This window comes from Onychostoma macrolepis, chromosome 14 (genome assembly GCF_012432095.1).
Source record: "Onychostoma macrolepis isolate SWU-2019 chromosome 14, ASM1243209v1, whole genome shotgun sequence".
Taxonomy (NCBI): Eukaryota; Metazoa; Chordata; class Actinopteri; order Cypriniformes; family Cyprinidae; genus Onychostoma; species Onychostoma macrolepis.
The window spans coordinates 4,238,269-4,261,928 of NC_081168.1; the positions used below are offsets into that span (position 1 = coordinate 4,238,269).

Consider the following 23,660-nt stretch of genomic DNA (forward strand, 5'->3'; position numbering starts at 1 on the left):
ACAGGAACACAGAATGTTTATTGTCATTCATTGGCTGTGAGAGTCACTTCTTACCTAAATTGACCCCCTGATGAGAAACTAATTTCCCAGTCCTCAAAGGACATAATGGTCAGCACTCAACTTAAATGACAAAGGTGACTCATGCTGTTGACTATCACACTGCAAATGATGGGGATCAGGAGACAAGGGACTAAATTAGCCTTTTCTGGCCTCCTAGTGAGTGATTCAGCTGCACTCATTTTAAATGAATGATTCTAAATGAAAGAAAATATCCACTCTGAAGGGATTTCTGCTCAACTTTGTCCAAAGACAGATGTTTCCACTAAATATATACAGTATGTAGGTGGAGAGTAGTGATTTCATTACTGAAAGAAAACAGTAATTTCTCACAGGCCTGTTGTTTGGGCCTGGAACATATTAATTATTATGATTATATACCATAAGCCTTTTGATTACTGTTTTTCTGTCAGGATGAAAACATTATGTTCATTTAAAAATGCAATTTCTTAACACCCTACTCCTGTTTAGTGTAGTTGTGGTTAGAGGAGAGAATAACAGGTTGCTGTTTCTGTGTGCCGTAGTTTGTTTTATAAGGTTGGGCTGTTATCTGTTGCCATAGCAATGTATAGTTCACCTATAATGCGTGTGCAGCCTCCGTTCTCTTGTGTCGAATTGAATGGCTTTTTTTTTTTTTCTCGGAAGGAGCTGCTATTTACCTCACCAACATCAATAACCTGGAAACCACAGCAGGGAGTTGGAATCAAGCATGCATTCATGGAAGATTTATGTGTTAAATACACTAAATGCCACAAAATAAAATGTGTGCACAGTCTCAACTTTACCATATTTTTTACTTTCTCAATTGTTTGTGCAAAAATTACATTAAATATCCTTGCTACTCTGACAAAAAATAGACCTTTCTAAGAACAATTTAAGAAGATTTGTGATGCTGTTATTAGAAAAGTAGCTCTGAAACTGTTAAATCTATAGTAGTAGTTTTTTCACAATATATATGTACAATATATTTTGTACAATATATTTATCTCTTTATTTATTTATTGCTTTTTGTGCTTTAATATAAAAGTATGTATGTAAGCCTACTGTAAATGACAAGACAAGGCTGTATTGGGGAGTCGGTAAAAACACCACACATTTAACTAATTAGAAGGATAAGACTCATAGAATGAATTAATGAATGAATAAATAATGATTGAGGAAAGAAAAAGCTCGTTTATAATTTGATGTTTGATCATGTTAATGGATGTAATTAATCCACGCATGCCTTTCATTTGCATGTTTAAAAAAATGATAAATATTGTGACCTACTAAGAAATGACTAACACACAATATCACAATGTGTTATAGTTTTTTAATTGCTAGCCCTCATGTATGTGTACAATATTTGTATGTCTTCAATTTTATGCGCTGTTTCGATTTAAATCTGTTTGTTGGTGAATCATTACATATATTTTTTCTCCCTAAGAATTAAAGTGGCTAAATTTAAACAAGAGTCTTGTTTGACAAAAATGACATTCAAAAAAAAAAGTCCATGTTTCCTATTAGGAAAGGAAAGGACGTGGCGTGTGGCCAAGTATGGTGTCCCTTACTTGGAATTTGTGCTCTGCATTTAACCCAGCCAAGTGCACACACACACACTGTGAACACACACCCGGAGCAGTGGGCAGCCAATGCTGTGTGGTATGTGGTAACAACAACACTTGAGTAATCTGTATTTGTCTATGAATCTAACTGTATAGGGGAAAAAAAATCCAGATTTACAATATTAGGCATATAAGACAATAACGTTTGCCCCAAATTTTGACTGCCATGCATGTATGGTTTTACAAAAACAGTATATAAAATGAGGGTCTAGCCTAATTTGAGCTGTGGCCTACGCAGATTTCATAAGCACTCTGCTGTACCCCAGGCGACCACGCGATGTCTCTGTTTCCCAAATAACCGGAGTGAAGCGCGCTCTTTTACCTTGGCAACGATTTGTCCTTTGAGTCTGCATTATTGCCCTACTGCGTGCGCTTAATCGATATAGCTCATAATATATCTAGGAAATCAACGCCACATCTCTCAGATGCCACTCTGCCGCATGATTTCGGGTTAATATGCGAATAACAAAAACAATTATGTCATACTTCGCATGACTAAGCGCACCTCGCCTGCGCGGCATGATCGGAATGCGTGACGCGGCCTGTGCGTGAACCTGTTCCGCGCGCCAGGACCGTAAGAACAGGTGATATTGAAGGATTTGAAAGCAACATCTGTCAGTGTCGCTTTCGAGTTCAGTTGTTAAACTCCACAGAGCGCTGAAATGTTTGTGGTTGCGGTGTTTCACCGTTCTGCGTCCAAGGAAACAACGCTGTAAACACGCACAGGTAAGAACGCAGGTGAGATGCAAGCGTGTAGCTGAAACATAACATTCACTCAAAACGAAAGTCCTGTCATTATTTACTCACCCTCGTTTTCTGTCAAACCTGCTTGGCTTTCTTTTTTACGTGGAATACGAGGTGTTAGACAGTCTCAGTCATCATTTAGACTACTTTTATTGTCTGGAAAAAGATGTATTAAAAACGAAAGGCTATAGCATCATCTCATCATTTGTGTTCCTAGAAAGAAACTTGAGGGTTTGAAACAACACGAGGGTGAGGAAATAGTAAAAAGGCTGTTTTTATTTTATTTATTTATTTAAACAGTGTTGTTTTCATATTCATGGCAAGTAAATATAGGAGTTTCTTAATATATTTTTATTATAGGGCTAATTATGTATCATGTTATAAATGCAAATGGATTGATGTAGAGGTTTATTTTTCATATTCAGTTCATTCTGTGTTAGATTCTCATATGAAAACTCACTGCAGAAATCCATGGCTAATATAGATTTGCAGTGAAGTTTTTCTTATACGTTTTGTGTTATCACTGAAGGCGTGTTATCGCTTAGGATGTGTTAAAACCATACTCATAGTGTGTAGTGTTGTGTGTATTTTTCTTGGTGTTATATTAATAAATAAACTGAAAAAAACCCCTCCACGTTATACAGCTGCAGTCTGAGGGGATTTGTGCGGTTGATATGAAACCTCAAGGAGTGACAGCAGCGTCTTCTAGTGTAATGTGCTATACATCTTCTGAAAAACTAGTTTAAAGTTGGCATAAAATGGAAATTCACCCTGTCTATTTACCACAATAATTTTTTTATTGTATATACAGTTCCAGTTGTAGGACAAATTATTAGACCGTGATTGTGTAAACATATTTGTAAGAATTCAATTATTCCTGCTTTTTTAACTGGTATAATAATAACTAATCTAAAGATTTGCCAACATTTTGCTGGGGGATGTTATTAAGAACTTTAACCCAGTTTTGTTCCTTTGAAGTACCAAACGAATCATTAATGGAACTGAGTCGTGAGGAGAATTCTGAATCAGAATCATTTAATTCTTTATGATTTCCATGCATTTAGCCATCCAGAAACCTATGCAGCTCTTATCAGGATATGTGACATAATAGTGATTTAATTAGGTTTTTGAGGTACGAGATACTAACACAGTGTTGTGATTGTAGCTAAAAAGACCTGTCAGTATTTGCTTTAACCCACTTTTTCCACACTCTAATGTTTTGATTAATGTCTAGAAAGTTTTTTTTTTCTTTGTTTAAATTTCTGTGAAATCCTGTTTATTTTTGTTTGTCTAAATGTTTTCAGTGTGGTCTCAAACAGTGATGGGTAGATTACTTACAAATTGTAGTCTGTTATTAATTCCAAATTACATGACAAAAATAATAATTAGTAACGTAATCCATTACATTACACATTTTTTGTAATATAATCAGACTACTGATTATATGAATGATTTTGTGCATTTTAATGTGTTTAAAATACAAAAGCCTTCCAAAGATAAAGGATTGTGTGAATAATATGTAATCAATAAAAAAAAGTTACTGTAGTCTGATTACGAGTGTTTTAAAATATAATATAATCTGGTCACAAGTACTTAATTTTTGGAATAGGATTGCGTAATCCAAATTACATGTAATAAGTTACTAACCAGCACTGGTCTCAAACTTATGTAAGAGTGTAAGCTTCAAAGTTTATGGTCTCACTTTATATCGATTTTCTCCTATAATCTCGATGTTAAAAACACGTCATGTCCATTTACACCATGGGTTTTTTTCACAGCGATGCCATAGAAGAACCAGTTTTGGTTCCCCAAAGAACCTTTCAGTGAAGAGTTCTTAAAACAACAATTTTTTCTTAGTTTGAAGAACAGTTTTATAATCTAAAGAACCAAAATTGTTATATCCTCTTGCCATGAATATAGCCACTGTTGCTGACATGGCGTTATATCATAAATAAATAAATAATCTAAAGAACCTTTTGTGGAATGAAAAGTGGTAAAGGTTCTTTTTGGAACCATTGATGCCACTTTTACTGATGCCATTGACACTCTTCTTTTTAAGAGTGTTGTTAGGATGTGTCTGAAATGGTTGGTTTAATGGGTTTTGTGCTTTAACGACTCTGACCATCAAGTTGGGGAGAATTTCCTGGCCACATGGGGCTTTTGTTTACTGCTGGTGTGTCTGTGAGTGTGTGTTGTGCACCAGCTCTTGAACTCCTGCTGTCCAATCAGCTTTATCCTGCACAGGCATCACTTCCTTCCCAATGGCTACTGCAGTCAATCTGTGTATTCATCAAAGCGTGTTTGTCTGCAGTGGTCCTATCCGGATCCCCACTGCTAAAATCCCACCTCCTCCCAGCTGACCCTCCCATCCCCCTTCCCACACACCCGTGCCACATGAGGCCCTGCAGTGTGACTCAGTGGACAAACTTAACACCAGTCTGAGAGTCTGGGCCAGGCTTTCCCAGTCCACACACCTCAATTTGCCAGCGCAAGAGACACCCAGGGTCAGGCTTTCCCATTCTGTAAAGGTAATGATGCATTTGGTTGCTTTCTTGGGATTGTTCTTGCAGTAAGCCTGTCATTTCTTTACTCCTTCTTAAGTAGGGGTTTGTCATACTGCAGTGCAGCACTGTGAGCGCTCTCAGTGAGTGAGCATACGCTCCTGTGCTACATGCTGAGTTTGTGGTTTTCGCTTTGAGCATGCTGGCCTTGAGCACTTGCTACAAGTATGTTGTTTCCTTATTAATGGCTACGGATGTGGTGAAGTTTGTGCTTAAGAGTGTTTGTTTATGTGTAGAAGTGCTTGCAGTTTTGTGTGCATGTGGATGTAGCTGAAATTGTAACGAAGGTGTTGATAATATTTAGACCTGTAATTATCACTGGCTGCACAAATATCATAAAGTTTGCTTAGCCAGACTTTGACCTCACTTGTATTGAGTTTGCTTCTTTGTGGGTCTTCATGCACATTTTAATGGATTTTATCACTGAACTGAATTGGAATCGAAAGCTGTCTTTGGTAGCATGTTTTTTTTTTTTTTAAGCCTTTAGACACATGGTGTTTCACCCCCTCTGGATAGGTGACAATAGAGCACTCAGCCCTTTATGGGTGGTCCTTATAATGTGTGATGGACAGAGTCTGGTTTATGTGTGTAATAGGCTTGATTGATGATCAGTTTTTACTTCTTTGTGATGAGTGAGCTTAAAAGGTGAGTTCATAGTCCTGGCTATTTGAGTTCACATTTTTCAAATTCTCTTTGACTTTCAGTGGGAAAACTCTTTAGTATGTTATGGAGCTTTTTTGGGCTTTTGCCTAATTGAGCTATTATTTTTATTGTTGATGAAATCTATTTAAATTATTTAAGATTTTTAATTTGTTTAAAAGTGTTCAGTAATTGACAAAGCTCTTGCTCTATATATATTTCCAGTTAGGTTTAAATTCAAAATGTATAATTTTTGTTTTTTCAAATTTGAATTGGAAGTATTAAAATTACTAAAACTGAAATAAAAACTCACAAAATGACAAAAGCACATATCATAATTACTAAAATCTAAAATTAAAATAAATATTTAAAAAATACATAATATTAATTCCATAATAGTATACAAATGATATTAATTTTAATGCTGAATCAAGCTACAGAATTTTGTCAAAGTATATATGACTCATAATTGCATATTTGAAGGGTTAAATACGTTGTGCATCACCATCACACTTTTAAATACATTTCATTAGAAAAGTAAAAACTGTTTAACCTCCTCTATTTTCTTTTTAAACAGCCCTGCTATGGCGAATTCCCTGAAGGTAAATGTAGCACTGATGGCAGAGGGGGAGATCAGAGAGGAGAAAGAGGGAGCTAAAGAAATGGATGATACCTTGGATGAGCCTGCAGAGGAGGAGGAGGAGGATGAGGATGAGGAGAGGAAGGCACGGGCCGCAGCAGAGGAGGCATCAGCCAGAGAGAGAGCCACTCAGAGACAGCTTATGACGATAGAGGAGATGGTGCAGACTGAGAGGAACTACCTGAAACATCTGCAGCTCTGTACGGTCACCATCCACAGCAACCTGCAGAAACTTCAGGTAGACAAGCTCCCTAGCAGCCGTTTCACACATCACATCCATTAAATTGCAGTAAAAGTCCTAATTTAACTTATCCGGACGCATCTGTTATTCATAAGACCAACAACCTTCTGTGTTTTATGTTGCTTCCAACACCACTGAAATATCATCAAAGCACTCTGCTATCACTCTTATATTAATAATATATAACTTATATTAATTTTCAGAAGGTGTGTGTGTGTGTGTGTGTGTGTGTGTGTGTGTGTGTGTGTGTGTGTGTGTGTGTGTTCATTCAAATTCAGTGTTTATTTTCTTTTTAGAAACATGAACGTCAAATCATTTTGTTCTTGCATTATTTACAGGCCACAACTATTAATAGACATCATCAAAAACCAAGCAAACATGTATATCAGACATTATACAAAAAAGCAATATTTAAGGGAAAAAATGTAAATAAAAAATTATAACATATAACAAGAATAATAAAAAAAAAATTTATATAATTTTTTTCAATCCAGCTGAGAGGAATGTGACATAAAATAATAATATAAATAATAATATTATTATTACCAAGTGTATACCTCATAAAGGAGACAAACCGCTGATAATATCGTATATTATTGGGTCTCTTGCAGACTCCTCCTCCAAACCTGGAGAACATGTTTCTGCACATAGATGAAGTGATGGATGTTTCCAGCAGACTCCTGAGCCTCCTCGACCAGGCACAGATACATCACAGCGACTCGAAATACCTGGAAACACTCTGTGAGTACAGCCGGACCGACTGGAATTTCCAGTTCACTTTTGGTTTACTGTCGCACTCTCTGTGTGTCATGCCCACCCACAGATTAAAATATTTTTACCCTTGAGATCATGAGTCAAGAATTCAGAACTTGAGTTTCAAGATTGGAATGAGGGTGTATGATGTATGGAATGTTTACATTTCTTTACATCCTTTTTGGAGCATTACATCTAAATAACCATACACTTACACTACTGTTTAAAAGTTTGGGATTGGTTTAAAAAATGTTTTTGAAAGAAGTCTCTTATGTTTAACAAGGCTGCATTTATGTGATAAATATACAGTAAAAACAGTAATATTTTGAAATATTATTACAAGAACTCATTCCTATGCTGCAAAGTTTATTTGAAATAAATTGTAACATTATAAATGTCTTTACTGTTACTTTTGATCAATTTAATGTGTCTTTGCTGATTAAAGCATAAAGTGTTTTATTTTATTTTATTTTATTTATTTTATTTTATTTTATTTTATTTTTATTCTGACCTCAAACTGCAGCGTATTTTGTATGGAAAATATGTTGTATATTATAAATGATCTTATTCTTTCTCTCAGGTGATTCTTTCCTGAGTCTGTCTCAAGACATAGAGATGGCTTATAAAGAGTATCTTGCCAACTACAACAACATAACAGCTCTAGAGAACAGCTACAAACAGAAAGAGGCGCTGTGGATGGAAATGGTCCGAATCATCAAGTCATCTGCGTAAGTTCGTAAACAACAACCTACTGAGGTTGTGTATAAATTGAACACTGTTGAGAGCAGAATGACTTCCTAGACAAATACGCCAGTGTATTACCCAACATTCCAGTCATTTTTGACCCCTGGTCTTGTCCGTCTTCAGTCCTGATGTGAATGCATCCACTCTGAGCTTCTTCCTGGTGATGCCGGTTCAGAGAATCGCCCGTTACCCGCTGCTGCTCCAGACCATCCAGAAACACACAGACCCCGGGCACCCTGCCTACCCCATACTGGAGCACGCTGCTCACACTGCGGTCCAGATCAACTGCAGGATCAATGAATACAAACGCTTCCGTGAAGTCGGTGAGAACATGCTTACAATTTAGAAAGCTAAGTTTACTGAACCAAAGTATGCCAGTCCATTGGGAACATCAGTAGAGCCCTATGAAATCTGTTTTTATTATTATTATTTTTTACTGTTTTATTGGTTAAATTAAATTTTGTTCATCAAAAAGCATGTCTAATTAATTGAAATCATGAAACTTATACAAGTTACAGCAATTTGTTAAAAGTTTAAACACATTTATAAAAAAAAAAAAAGATTTTTGCTAGTTTTTTTCAGAACACGCATGATTTATATTTAAATAGTATTTTTGCTGTTTAATACTCAGACACTAGTCCAAATTGCCATTTGATTTAAATGTACTGACCTATTTTTTTTTTATTCCATGACATTCCGTGTTAAACAGTAACATTCCGTCCGCATTTTCCGCATCCGCTCAGAAACATGCACAAAGTGCTTGAGGTTTGCTTCATTGTTATCATTCTCTGAATGCCACAGCTGACAAATACAAGAAGACAGAGAACTTGACCATCAAGGACAAAATCAATCGGCTGAGTGGCCACAGCATTGCCAAGAAGACAGCCCGGTTCAGCCAGTACATAAAGCACGAGACTGGAATGGTACCAAAGGTAACTGCCTAAGAACAATGCTTAGTGTAAACAAAGGAACAGAAATGTTTGGCATGTTGAAAGAACCACATTGTTTCCATAAAGCCTATTACCACATGAGTTATTTTTACGATCATTTCTTAATTTATACTTTTATATTGTAGTTGAAAGATGAAGAATTTGATGCCCTTGCTGGCTTCTTCTTTGTCCTGGAGAGGGGCGTATCAGAGCTTCATGATAACCTGGAGGCCTATCTCCACCATCTGCAGGTTTGGATTTAACATCCTTAATCTTAACGAGTGTAGTTAAAAACTCAAAAAGAGCTGATCCTCTCATTTGTTTTGGTGTTCCCCCATTGTGAAGCCAGTACGCCCATGGATCAACCTCTTAAACATTTTCCATTGTTATTCCAGCTGCTGAATGAAAGGAAAATCTGTAGGAGGGTTGATCCCAGGGCAGATGGATGGGGTTACTCAAGATTGTGAGGTTCAGAGGATGGCTGTGCACTTGAAGTGTTTGTAAAGATTTATTTAACCATCTGAGCTGTGTTTCTGTGTACAGAGGTTCCTCCGCTGCAGACCAGAGGAAGCAGATGTTGATCTGGAAGGAGAGAAAACCGCCTTGTTCTCTAAAGAAATCACAGTGGCACTCAGACAGTGGATCTACCCCTCATATGTAAGACCTTAAGCAGATTGCAGTTCCCATTCACTATTGGTACTGATAAAGATACAGTTCTTTTGGCCAGTTAAAGGTGCAGTATGTGATTTCTGAGAAATGCCACTGAAAGTGGATTGGACGAGCACCAAAACACACTTGTAGCCAATCACCAATAACGGCCATGTCCAGTCGTGATGGGGGCAGTGCCTGTGTTGCATAGCATGTTTGTGAATTTGGGGGCTATCAAGGTAGGGGTGTTATCCTTTTGGGTAAGGCCGTGTTTGGTTTGTTGATTTCAAATAACAGCACCATTTCTCAAAAATCAATTACTGCATTTTTGTGTTTTCTTGGGAAAAACTTAAAATCTTCAGCTCCAGGCTTCACAGCTTTTGCAACAAAAATGAGAATAAGACTTTAGCCATTTTATTTGGTGTGAATGAAACAAGGCTGTGAGTGACAGAATTACAGCCAACCCTTCGTGAAGACCTGCCCCCTTAGTTAAGCTAAGATGCTCTCACGCCTTACGTGTTCTCAGGCAGTGAAGAGCAAAGAGGACACTGACAATATGCCGACAGACAAGACAGACCAGGTTACTTTTGGTATGAAACAAAGTCTCAGCTGTCAAGTTTTGTCATTTTTTTTCTTAAGAAATTCAAACAATAAGTACCATTTTGCAGCAGAATGCTGTAGTTCTTAATTTCAAGCGGCATGTGAACCGATTATCTCTTCCTCTTTACTAGTTATAGCATTAAATAAACATGAATGAGCATCAGAAGGTATCTTGTTTTAACGCGGAAAGATGTCTGTACACACCATTTTTCAAGTTCAAGTCCACTGATGTTAATCTGCTCTCCTGTTTGTTGGACAAAATGCCAGATTTGGCATTATGATTGGTCAGATCGTCTTTTTGTGAATTAGAATGAAACCTGGTTCCCTCAACAAAAAGGCAATAGGATTTTCCCTATGGTTTTTGTATTATTGCAGAAAATAAGCTCTGTGACCAACAAACATTTGTGATACGTACATGTTTTGTGTGATCACCATGAGGATGTAAAAACAGACTGAGTAGCTGAGTTTACATGTTTGCTGTGATGACATTTAATGTCCCCAACAACCTCCGTAGTCCAATTAAGCCTCTTGTTAGCAGCCACCTTTTCAAGACACACAAAACCTCAAAAAATCATGACTTGGGTCATATTGATTTATTTTCTTGTAGAATACGGTGTGAAATTATTTTGAGCCTGTGTTACAGACCTTATTCAAGACATTTAACCACTTAAGGGCCATGGAACTGGAAGTGCAAAACTCATTTCCAGGCTGTAGTACTCATTCCTGCAGCACTCTGTAGCCTCATTTTTGTACATGTCAGATTAAATATGGCATCTCTGACTGAAGTCTGGAACAGCAACCTTTGCCACAGTATTTCTTCACTGTGGTCCTTCTATTCACCACGTTAGTATTTCTCCATTCATCAGTGTCTAATCCTGCTAGAACCAATACTGCTGCAAATATCATGTAAGGGTGCAAATTTTGCCAAGATCTTTTAACTGTTTACAAGCCATTGAAATTATGGTTGAAATGGTTGCACATAGGACCCATTTTAGTGATATGCTTCATATTGGAAAAGACAGCAGTGGTTTATGCATTATAGCGCGCCATATGTGACTTGTTTTTTTATATTGTCAATGAATTATCAGTAGTTGATTAAATTATTAACCATCTACATCTTATTTTCTGAACTTGCTTTGTAAATCTCCTTTGCTGCCACTTATAGGAGGAGCGTTTGAAGACTTTAGTCTTTAAGCCCTTGAGCTCCTTGCGGGAACTGATGGCAGGACCACGTAACCTCATCCGCAAACGCCAGGACAAGCTTCTGGACTATGAGCTGATCGAGGAGAAGAGTAACCTGAGCTTTGAGGAGCAAGCCATAGCGAACACCTACAAGACCATGAACACTCTCCTGCTGACCGAGCTGCCGCAGTTCAACAGCAAAGCCCTGCAGCTCCTGTGGGCCACGCTAGAGGCCTTCAGCTGCCTGCAGAGAGACCTGGCTGCTGATATGGAGCAGCTGGCCACCAGCTTCACCCATCAGGTACTTTTTACAGAAGAAACAGAAATATTGAGGTTTAGAGATAACCAGGTGAATATTTAATTTCTGTAGTGCCTAGTTCTATAAAGAATCAGAATATACAGTGGTTGTCAAAATGATCAGAACACTAGTATTTTCAGCAGCTAAAATCAGTTATTTCTATCTTTTGCTGTAGTGTGTCGGTAGGAAATATCAGTTTACATTTCCAAACATTCATTTTGCCATTAATTGTAATAATTCAGTGAGGTTTTTGTCTGCCAACAGCCAGTGCTCCACACAGAGATCTGATCTGATCATCATCAGTCTGTCTGGAGTGACATGAAGAAACAGAACAAACTGAGCCAGACTCAATCCAGAAGAACTGTGACGTCTCCAAGACACTTCAAGAGACCTTCCTGCAAAGCTACAGTACTGTTCAAAGTTTTAGGCACTTGTGTAAAAATGCTGTAAAATTTGCTTTATCAATTAACTTCTAATAACTAAATTAAATCAACATTTGGTGTGAGCATCCTCTGCGTTTAAAGCAGCTTTTGCCCTGCGTGCACTTGCGCATAGTTTTTCAGGGAGCTTTGCAGGTAGGTTTCTCGAAGTGTCTTGGAGACGTTGTCACAGTTCTTCTGGATGTTTCTTCATGTCACTCCAGACAGACTGATGATGATCAGATCAGATCTCTGTGTGTAGCACTGGCTGTTGTCAGTCAAAAACCTCACTGGATTATTACAATTAATGGCAAAATGAACGTTTGGAAATGTAAACTGATATTTCCTACTGACACACTACAGCAAAAAATAACTGACTTACAACCATTTTTAGCTGCTGAAAATACTAGTGTTCTAATTATTTTGGCCTGCACTGTACGCTGCCTAGCCAAAAATGTCGCCATCTGGATTTAAATAAGCAAATACTTAAGTTTTAGAATTTAATCATTTTTGCATGTTACAGTATATGCTTGGCAACAATACTTTTAACCCTAACTGATGCAGTGCATAGCTTTTTATTTCTCAAACAACCACGTCAGAAGACGTACCCATGTCCATATTCCAGGATGACAATGTCAAGATTAATCAGGCTCAAATTGTGAAAGATTGGCCACCACAAAGTACTGGCCCTATTAAAAGTCTTTGGGACGTGCTGGAGACGACTGCCTGCCAAAAAAGGTCGCACACTTTAATATTTTATTGGAGGCCCTTTAGTATTGATAACATTATGCATTCCTTGTGGCATTGTTTCCACAATGTCATGCAGTGTCACAACAAATCAAGAGCTGCATTAATTTTTGGCTGAGATCTTTTATTGACAATGGGAGAGTCAAACCACTCTGTAAACTCCACTCCAGCATAAGTTAAGCTCAGGATTCTGTGGTGACCAATTCAAACATGAAAATGATTCCTCGTGCTCACTGAACCACTATTTCACAGTTTGGGTCCAACGAATCTTGACATTGTTATCCTGGAATATGGACATAACAATATCTACATGGTTGTTTAAGAAATGGTAAGCTACACTCCCAGTTAGGGTTAAAATAATTTTTGCCAATCATATGACATAACATGCCAGAAACGTATTAATCACTGCAATAATGACCCAATCCTAAACTCTCAAGTATTTGCTTATTTTAATCCAAATTGTGATTTTTTTTTTTTTTTTTTTGGCCAGGCAATGCATAAATGATCATACTACTTTCAATCATATCCTGTTTTTATTCTTTTGATTATATATATATATATGTGTGTGTGTGTGTGTGTATATATATATATATATATATATATATATATATATATATATATATATATATATATATATATATATATATATATATATATATATATATATATATATATATATATATATATATATATATATATATATATATATTGTCACAAATTAATCACAATAAAAATATAAATTTGCAATTTAATAAATATTTACAAACAATAGTACAAAACAATTTTCATTATATTCCTTTTCATGCAAAATATTATTATTGTATATTTATTTATTTTTGTTCTTTGTGAGATTCACCTTCACAGTCATGTAGTTCTCATCCTCGTGATTTTAGTTACACTTGAATACCCATCAATTTCAGAAACTGTTGGACATTCTGTGCAATAATCCACCATTGAACGACACCGCAAGCATGTGGTTGGAAAAGTGTTATTAAATTTAGCTCTTTGCAGGCTGGCAGTGTTTATGAATTGCTCTCTGTCTCCCGGCAGCTCCCACACAGTTATTTGGAAGATGGTGAGTTCTGGAAGTGGGCAGAGACTTCGGTGCTGGAGGGTTCGAGGAGGATGGAGAGCCTGTGTCAGAGTGTTCAGCATGAGCTCAATGCTCCCATTGTGCAGGTCAGTTCCAACACAGAGACACACTATTGTCTGTCGTTGGGTGGAGACGTCTTCCTACGGGACAGTTTGTTTCCCCTTACTGCAGTTTAATGCTGCCTGTGGACAGTGCTAGAATAAAACCACAGCCATTCATTCATCTTGATATAGTTTAGCCCTCATGTGTTTTGCATCAGTCTATCCATTAATTATAAACATACCTTAGTAAAATATGTTATGTCCTGAGGTTACTGTGTTATGGGTGGCCCTAAACAGCTGCCTCTCATTTGGTGAAATTCAAATGCAAATTACAGTGTAAATATACTACCGGTCAAAAAGACACATCTGCTCATTCTTTATTATTAATATTACCTACATTTTAGAATAATAGCAAAGTAATTAAACTGTCCAATATTATTAAAAATGTAATTACGGGAAATACACTACCGTTCAAACGCTAGAGGTCTTTAGAGATTTTGTATTGATTTTGAAATAAGTCACAAAGCCTGCATTTGTTTGATCAAATATACAGTAAAAATGTTAATATTATGAAATATTATTACAACTCGAAATAACTGTTTATTTGTCATTTATTTCTCTGATGCAAAGCTGAATTTTCAGCATCTTTACTCCAGTCTTCAGTGTCACATGATCCTTCAGAAATCAGTCTAATATGCTGATTTGATCCTCAAAACCCCAAACTTTTCAATGGTAGTGTAATATATGTTACCAAAAATTATTTGGCACAGGGCATGATTTTATGCATCAGGAATTGATTGGTTTGTGATGTTATTTTTCATTTTCATTCATTCATTCATTCATTCATGCAACCAACTGGACAAAGTGAAAATATTGGCCTATTCTAAGATTTGGAGAAAAAAGTAATATCAGGCATTGGACAAATTAAATGGTTTAAAATTAATTATCAGAAAATAAAAGCTGTTTGAGAGGAGATTGTGAAAACAGATTATGAAAGCAACCTTACAGTAATTTGCACTGATGATGAATAATGCATATTAAATCCAGGAGCATTTAGTAGGTAAAATGGTGTCAGTTATGATGTAGATATTTTAATCTATTCTTCTTTTGACAGCATAAGCAGAGACGGCACCATTGTCATGTTTTATATTTCAAAGCAATATCAATATTTTGTGTTGGTATTACTACTTTGTCTTGATGTCATGTCATGGGCATTAGGCCATCACTACAGCTAATGACAGCCAGATTTCTTTATCCAGAGTCTAATCAATATCATGTCTGCCATCATAAAGACATCAGTCCTGAAGGATCAAATCTGCTCTGTAATCTTCAGAAGTGCTGCGTGTTTGCTGACAGGGATCAGAATGTAGATCACGGATGTAAATCCTTAGTGTCTTGCTCTCATGTTCACTTCCCATCTCAGTTTTTTAGTTCAAAGCGATCCAGCACTGTAATTACTGCACTTCTACTCATTGCATGTACATTTGCATTCTAAATGGAATTTATGCTGCTGTATGTAATTTCACATTAAGTATGAGTGGGTAGGAAATCATGTTTTTTTCATGTCTGTGTCGTCTCAGGTGCTCAATCCCATTTGTGAACGGCGTCTCAAGGCTCTGACTGCCAAGCACGGCTCGGAGAAGATCTACCAGCTGACAGGCCCTGTGGTGGGCACCCGTGACCTTGACCTGACCCTTAACAAGGGAGAGCTGGTAGCTGTCGTCAGTGAGATGGACACGCGAGGAGACCGTCGCCGCTGGTTGGTTGATGCAGGAGGTAAAACAGGCATGTGGAAAACAGTGGAGAAATAAGTCATAATCCAGTTAAAAACAACTAAGCTGGTTTTATTGTATGATCAAGACTGATCCATAAAATTGTCTCATATAATGCATACAAATGTGACCCTGGACAACAAGTGTCTTAAGTGTCAATTTTTCGAAATTGAGGTATGGTTTGTTAGGATTGGACAATATTTGGCCGAGATACAACTATTTGAAAATCTGGAATCTGAGGGTGCAAAAAGTCTTTAAAGTTGTCCAAATGAAGTTCTTAGCAATGCATATTACTAATCAAAAATTAAGTTTTTATATATTTACGGTAAGAAATTAACAAAATATCTTCATGGAACATCATCTTTACTTAATATCCTAATGATTTTTGGCATAAAATAAAAATGGATAATTTTGACCCATACAATGTATTTTTGGCTATTGCTACAAATATACCCCAGCGACTTAAGACTGGTTTTGTGGTCCTGGGTCACAAATGGACCTAAATTCCTGTTTGCACGAAGAATATACTGGTAAAAATTGATCTTTAAAATGTAAAGAACTCATTCACATTCTGCATTTCAAAAAGCAAACCATTTGATAATAGTTTACACTCACATTAATGCTCAATAAAACTCATCAGAAAATACAGATAACACTTGCTCTAATGCAACAAAATCCATCTGATCAAACTGATTTCACTTGCTTTAAAGGGGTCATGAACTGAACTATTTTGTACTGTTCTCTGAGGTCCATTCATAATCTCATCAAGAAGCAGGTGTTGATCTTCTTCTGCCGAAACAGTGTTTAGCCACACTATTACATCACAGAGTGGTAGATTCCACAAGCTGTCGTTTTGGCAGATTGGCCTCAGTATAAGCTGTTTTTAGATTAACAAGAAAGTTTTGAGGTCTAAAACTTACAGGATGATTTTATAGCACAATAACCGCCTATGTCAAAAGATCAAGGGAATTTTGGTTTCTAAATTCATGACCCCTTTAAAGAAAAATATAAACCGTTTGATAATACAAATGACATTTATTATATTTCAGTGATATTTGTAATAATAGTGCATCTGTTGGAATAGAGTGCATATAGTGTAAATGTATTTTAAACAATCACATTTTATCTACAACTTTCATATCACTTCTTTTGGTAGCTTGGTAGCTACTGTTTTGACTGTTATATGTTCCTTGTACTCAGAGACTCAAATACCAGATCTTTTAGCAGCCATGCAGTTTCAGAAACAAATATAATATTTTATTAATTTAATTTAATTAGTTTATTTTATTTTTTTTTATTTTATTGCAGCTGAATTAAGGTTTTTTTTTTTTTTTTTTAGAGGTAATTTTTTCATCTGTTTCTCTCTCTAATTATTGATAATCTGTTAATCTTCAATCTAACCTTCAAAAACAGTTTTAAATTTATAGGCAAAGCTTAATGCTTAATCAAGCAAACATTCAAAGACTGACTGGACAAAGTTTTTTAAATTCTTTTTTTATGTTTATTCATTAGGTTTGTGTATGTGTGTGTGTGTGTGCGTGTGTGTGCGTGCGTGCGTGTGTGTGTGCGCGCGCATTCACTGCTGTTGAAAGTCTTTTGATAGTGCTGTGAGTGACATCTGCTGGTCAAATACAGTTGAAGCACATCAAATCTGCTCTTACCAATATGCAGAACAGAAACTCTGAAATGTGCAGATTTGAGTATCTTTGTAGGTTTTCTATTAATTTTTTTTTTTTTCTATTTCTATTTTCTTCAGGCCCGAGGGGATATGTGCCTGCCTCAAAACTGACACGCTACCACCAGCTAACCGTTGACCCGCCGCAGTCTCCTCATCTGAACGTCACACCCAGTGGTCCAGGACCGAGAAGACACTCCTACACCCCCGGAGCCCAGCCGCTGCTGACCACCATGACCACTCCCTGTTTTCAGGTGACTGACACACATAACCACAGACATGTGTTTGACTGACGGCTCATAAGACCGCTGCATTACTCGGCCTAATTCGTGTGTCAAATAGAACGAGACCTCTGGAGATTGATGGCAGGTCTGCAGTATCTCATAATCATCAATCACACACACTTCAGCATTTGTAAATTCAGTATCGGAGGAACAGAAATGAACTGCCGCTCCTTGTCAGTAGAAGTGACATACTCTATCGCGGCCACCTACACAAGCACACGGCACCCACACACACACACACTGACTCATTCATCTGCATGATCTGCCTGTCAAATGCTTCCCTATCATCGTGACTTTATGTTTAAGAAAGAAATGTCAGAGGTAGCTTTTGACTGTGAGAGTGGGAGATACATGGCTGTTGTGGCTAAAAATATGACACATTCTTTGTAAACAATCTTCACGGGTTGTTTATCATTGTGAGAGTGCAAATGATAAACAGACTGGCTAGCATTATGACTCCTAGATGAATTAGATATCCCGGTTTTGTTGCCTCGAGTGGAAATTATATAACTTTGCGTTTGCAAGGCATTGTTTTTCAAAACCAATATTTTCTTAAGAAGATGTGACTGGTGTTTGCCCATGCAAAACTCGCCACCATGATGCTAGCACGATGTGAGTGATTGCAAGGTGTCGCTTTCAGCATATTGCTAAGTGGCTGCATACTGGCTCAAGTCCAAAAAAATAATAATCTTAATAAATATGATTCAGGTCCCTTTTGAAGAGATTTTTTTTGTTGTAATTTCATCATTTTTGTTTACTAGGCATCAACTTTAAAAAAAAAAAAAAAAAAAATTCAAATTTTAGAGAATGTATTTTAGTCTGTTTTTTTTTTTTGGTCAACAATTATATCACTGCACTGATGTATAAAATCAGCATGAAATGGAAGTTCACCCTATATAATTTTTCTTAGTCTATGTTAATTTCAGCATTTACTAATCTAATGCATTATTAAAATCACAAGTTGTGTTTGTTAACATTAGTTAATGCACTGTGAACTAACAATGAACAACTGTATTTTCATTAACTAACATTAACAAAGATTAAGAAATGGTGTAATAAATGCTTTGTTCATTGTTTGTTCATGTTAGTTAATACATTACAATAAGGTGTCATTTGTTAACATTAGTTAAAGTGTTACCAATTATTCTTCCATTCAACTGTTTCACAACCAATTCCATCATACTTTTTTTTTTTTTTTTTGAGAATACATTACACTCAAATGCATGCCACAATACAGAAGAAAATATCTGGTGCTACTTCTGTTTCATTGCAATTTTTATTTTTCCATGACTAACATTTTGGGTTAGGGGTTTGTTTAAAACCCTATGAGCAAATATGATCAATAAGTGATGTTTGCCTTAAAAAATGCCACTAATGAACATGATTCACGACACATTACTGATATTAACCACAAGGGGGAGAACTTCAACTAATTTATCATTTCAGATTTTCTTCACAGCTCTTTTTTTTTTGGTCTCAAACACCCATTGACAACTTTAATTTCCTTATGAGCTATAACTAACAGCCCACTCCTAACGCTTGAAAATGTCTCAAGCACACTGAATACCATTTACCTTTCAAATCTAAAAAGTACATACTCAACAGAGCACTCAAAAAGCACGTTCGTCCTCGTCTAGACAGATTTTAACGTCTCAGTTTCACTGTTTGTGTGGGTTTTGGCATTGACTAATTGTCGATGTTTTCTTCTAGCTTTTATAAGAGGCAAAATCTAACAGAAGTCAACTTTTCCCATTACCAACCACACTGAAACTCTCCGTTCTCCATCTGCAGGTGTACGCGGGCTATGACTTCACTGCGAGGAGTGCCCACGAGCTTTCTCTGAGGGCCGGCGAGCCGGTGCGGGTGGTGGAGCCTCACGATAAGCGTGGAAACAAGGAATGGAGTCTGGTGGAGGCGCGTGGCCAGAGAGGCTACGTCCCCTCCAACTACCTCGCCATCCTCCCCTCTGTGATCTCCTCACCCACCTTCCCTTATCGCTAGAATATCCTCGTCATCTGCTGCTGATACAACTCATCTAGCCAGTGTCCAAACACACACAGACCATGAGAAACACTTTCCCTGAAGGGCCCTTCATGCGTGAGGGGGCGGATGGCTGCTGTTTGGTGCATCATTTGACTGGTGTATGTACTGGAGTGCCGCTTGGGCCCTGCTCGTCCATATACTTGATCTCCGCTTTGCCCCGGGGCTGTTACCGGTGGAGATCGTTTTATCCAATGAGAGATGAGCTGCGGGTGCAGCAGACATGCTGTTGTAGCACATGGCTGCTGGTGGAGTGTGCTGTTTCCTATAGTTACCACTTGGATCTACACCTCAACTGTCCATTGGAATGACGCGTTTGGCGGACCTGGTACTACTTTGCTATTGAAATGGAGAATATTTAGGTTTTTACTGCTGAGAATTGATCTCATTTTATGAGTCAGACCTCTGTTGCATTGGTTTCCAGCCCACTGGAGATGACTAACATGCAGACTTGAAGACAAGATCTTACAAAACATTTTTACAAAATGCTTGTTTGTGCACTGTTTTAATAATACTTGATAGACAGTTTTTAGTTATTTAAATTTGCACTGTGGATCAAAAAAATATTTGGACACTTGGGGTATGCTTAATGTATGCCATTAATGCGTAGATGACGAAATATCAATCCAAGTGATGTTTATTTAAAAAACTTATCCAATAAATCTTTTTAAGCAGAACTTCTCACAATAAAAAGCTTGTTAAATTAAAAATGATTAAGCAATAGATGTACTGCTTAAAATTAAAGCAAATAAAATGTAGTTTGATGCAATATAATGCCAATATCACCTGATATTTGGCAATTTTTATGTTGATTTAATAAGTGTTAAAATACTTTTATTTTGACAGTGATGAAAATGCAACACATAAAAGCTCCTATTCTTCAAATTGGAAACGCATAAACTTTTAAATTCTTGATTTGTATATAAACTGATTGATTTATATCCAGTTGGCTGCTATGTCATATTCATGTTATAATTATTGTGTACTATATTTGAAATTAGTATTAGCTGGTCTTTATTTGAGAAAATATGTTTCCCAGTGTTCACACACTTACAAGATTACCGAGTGCACTGTTGTTGTTTTTTTAAACAAATTAAGTACTGTAATTCAGTTACAGAATATATGAAGTAAAAATCTGTTATTTTACAGATATTTTTTTTAGGATTAATCATGTTGAATTTTTCATATTGATTCCTTTTTTTCTAATTTTGTTATTATTACCTAAAATAAATATATATTTAATTGCTCTCAAAGATATCAGCTTTGAGAAAATCAATATCAGTTGAACACTAAAAAAAATAAATAAAAATCTTTAATACTTTCTGGTTGTCAAACGTTAGTAGTTCATAGTTAATGTGATGAAATACACCTATGGTTATGATTTGTTTGCAGATGCTTTTTGGATTGATATTTACTTATTTATGCAATGGCATTCATACATATTTAATGGTGTCTTAAGTGTCCAGGTACTCTTTGGAGCCGCTGTGTGGGTGGATGTCGAACACACTGTAACGATGCTGAATTATTAAGCTATTCTTATTGATTGCATGCAGATTCAGTTATGGCTGCTGCACTGTGCTTGTATTGTGACCTCATAATAACCTCTGCGATGAAGAACTCAAGCCATGTCGAAAGATTCAAGAGTGCAGATGATTTGCTGCAGTGTCCGTCATGAATCTGCCTGCAGTTGCATCTGCTGTCCACCAGAGGCGCCAGAGCATCCTCTGTGAAGACTGGCATTGCTGCCTTACTCAGTGCTGGGCTAATCCTCCAAACAGTCATATATTATTCATCTGATCCTCACAATCGCCTTAACAGGGATCCAGTGAGAGGCAGTTCAGCCAGCCCCTGAATATGGCATCATCTGTACATGTCGCTTTGAAGAGATTTTGATTTTATTTATTCCAAATGTCATTAAATCGACTCCGTCTTGAATTAACCCATCAGACCCACTGCAGTCCATCTCATATTTTCACACTTCTGTTATTCTGAGACGCGTGACCAGAAATTATTCATCAAAAGCAGCAAGCAGGCAGCTTCGGCTGAAGGTTTCTGCCTGACCTCTGAGTGCTCTATTTATGCCCAGCAGATTAAAACACTGACGCATTTCCGCCTCCGTCTGCTGCAGAGCTTTATTTTGGAGATGTGCATTGGGTTTGAGGCCGCTTTTAGCCCGAGTGCAGCTATTCCTCTGAGAATGTGCAAATGTCACAGCAGGGCTGATGATGACTGTGTTTTGTCACGCTGCAGGCAGAGCAGAGATGCTGCGGCTCGACGTCCGAGAGAGCGCCGCCTGTCAATCGCTCCTGCTTCCGTTAAGAGCTGCTTGTCAGCAGAGCTTTGATGCACTGAACCCCCACAGCTACCACTTCCTCTATGCGACAGAACTCAAAGCTCTATAAATAAATTTCTCTATTCAATAGTCTAAAAATAGCCTGCTTGTCGGCAGGATCCCTCTATGGCTCCCCCTGTTGGAGCAGCTGGGGACCTCGGCTGCCGTTCCTCTCTGTCTCGGTCTCGGTCTCTCTCTCTCTCTCTCTCTCTCTCTCTCTCTCTCTCTTTCTCTTTCTCCTATGGGAGGTGCGTCTCTCACATTACATCGAATCGTGCCCTGGCCTTACTCTCCGTCTCAGCTGAAGAGCCGTGGGGAAATGCTACGGTAATTAGATATATTATGTATCCCTCACAGCATTACATACTATGAAGCATTTCCTTGTGGGAGAGCAAGCAAACCCAACACCTCTGTTCCAGCACCCTGCATTAGATGTCTGTTTGTGTTCATATTAGAGAGAGAAGAGAGGATGAGCCATGCAGTAGGGGTTTTAGAAGTCTGCAGTAAACCTAATTTCCACAATTTAATTTATTGTCTATTTTGGTGGCACTGCAAAAAAAAATGTCTTTTTTTTTTTTTTTCAGTAATATCTGAACATGCTTTAAACAAGATTAAATTATTTGACATTAAGATGTTTTTAGAGTTTATTCTTCTTACCTCACTGGAATATTCATTCATTCATTTTTACAATTATTTATTTTTGGGTGGTTGGTTGTTTTAAGCATAAAACTTAACAAAATGTTGAGGGATTTATGGTTAAAACACAAACAAAAATGCCTGTGGTTTAAGAGAATGAAATGATAGATTTATATTCACTAAAAATAGGCTGAATATCCTCATCAAATAATGTTGATTTAAGATATTAATATATTAATGTAAATATTAGGAATTGAGGCAATTTGATTAATTTCTCAAAAATAATATTTTTTGAAAGATAATGTTTTTAAAAATGGTTTACTGTAAGGCAAGACAAAAATAAATATATAATTACTATTTTTTTTTATTTAATTTTGTTTGATTTATTTTAAATTTTTTAATTAATTTATTTTTTTTGAATGGGGGTGAATGATTGGAAACAGATCCTTATTCAATATCCAGGAAGGATATTATTTTTCGGCACAATCAGGAATGCTCTTGCTACGGAAGGTCATCATAGAACAGCTCGTGTAAGTTGGCCTGTCAAAAGCTGTTGTGTAGAAATAGACACCGTGGCCTTGTCTGGCTTAGTGAAGGGACTGTATTTAGTAACTTTTTTGGCACTGGAGTCATGATTGTGTTAGGGCTGTCAGCTGATCTGTGGCACAACCAACTTTAACCTTAACCGAAGCTCATCTTGGCTGGACCTCAGGCCTGGCTGAAGCTCCTCATCACAAACGAATAAAGATAGCGCACAGTTAATGGTGCGAAGATGCACGTGAGCTGTTTTTCCCATGAGAAATACAGCAGTACTCCTTGAGTGACCTCTGTGTGTGAGAGAATGTAGACTCAACAGATCACGCAGCTGTTTATAGGACTGAATTATAAGCTTATGAAGTTCATAGGTCAGCGTTTAGGATTTCTTGTCCAGACGAACATGCCTATCTGACATTAGAGGCTCGTGTATTTATAGAGCATACA

General features: G+C 37.1%; 1 protein-coding gene across 5 annotated transcripts; it reads left to right on the forward strand.

Annotated features, from left to right (window-relative positions):
• The first annotated feature begins 1,956 nt into the window (after positions 1–1,956).
• On the forward strand, positions 1,957–22,705 carry arhgef37 (Rho guanine nucleotide exchange factor (GEF) 37). 5 transcript variants are annotated; one of them, XM_058798667.1, is made up of 13 exons: positions 1,957–2,399; positions 6,183–6,483; positions 7,098–7,227; positions 7,820–7,967; positions 8,107–8,306; positions 8,785–8,915; positions 9,059–9,163; positions 9,456–9,569; positions 11,326–11,643; positions 13,857–13,985; positions 15,521–15,725; positions 17,469–17,641; positions 19,463–22,705. In XM_058798667.1, the coding sequence occupies exons 2-13, from the start codon at positions 6,190–6,192 to the stop codon at positions 19,670–19,672; spliced, it is 2,157 nt and encodes a 718-aa protein (XP_058654650.1). In that variant the 5' UTR covers positions 1,957–2,399; positions 6,183–6,189; the 3' UTR covers positions 19,673–22,705. The 5 variants fall into 5 exon arrangements, with proteins under 5 accessions (XP_058654650.1, XP_058654651.1, XP_058654649.1 ...); XM_058798668.1 differs by having other exon boundaries at positions 1,957–2,387; positions 6,179–6,483; XM_058798666.1 differs by having other exon boundaries at positions 1,957–2,387; positions 19,463–22,703.
• Positions 22,706–23,660: the final 955 nt, after the last annotated feature.

Coding starts and splice junctions, on each gene's coding strand:
- arhgef37 (XM_058798667.1), top strand. CDS start 6,190: ATGGCGAATTCCCTGAAGGTAAATGTAGCACTGATGGCAGAGGGGGAG. Junction 7,968..8,106: donor CGAATCATCAAGTCATCTGC/GTAAGTTCGTAA, acceptor GTCCGTCTTCAG/TCCTGATGTGAATGCATCCA. Junction 13,986..15,520: donor TCAATGCTCCCATTGTGCAG/GTCAGTTCCAAC, acceptor GTGTCGTCTCAG/GTGCTCAATCCCATTTGTGA.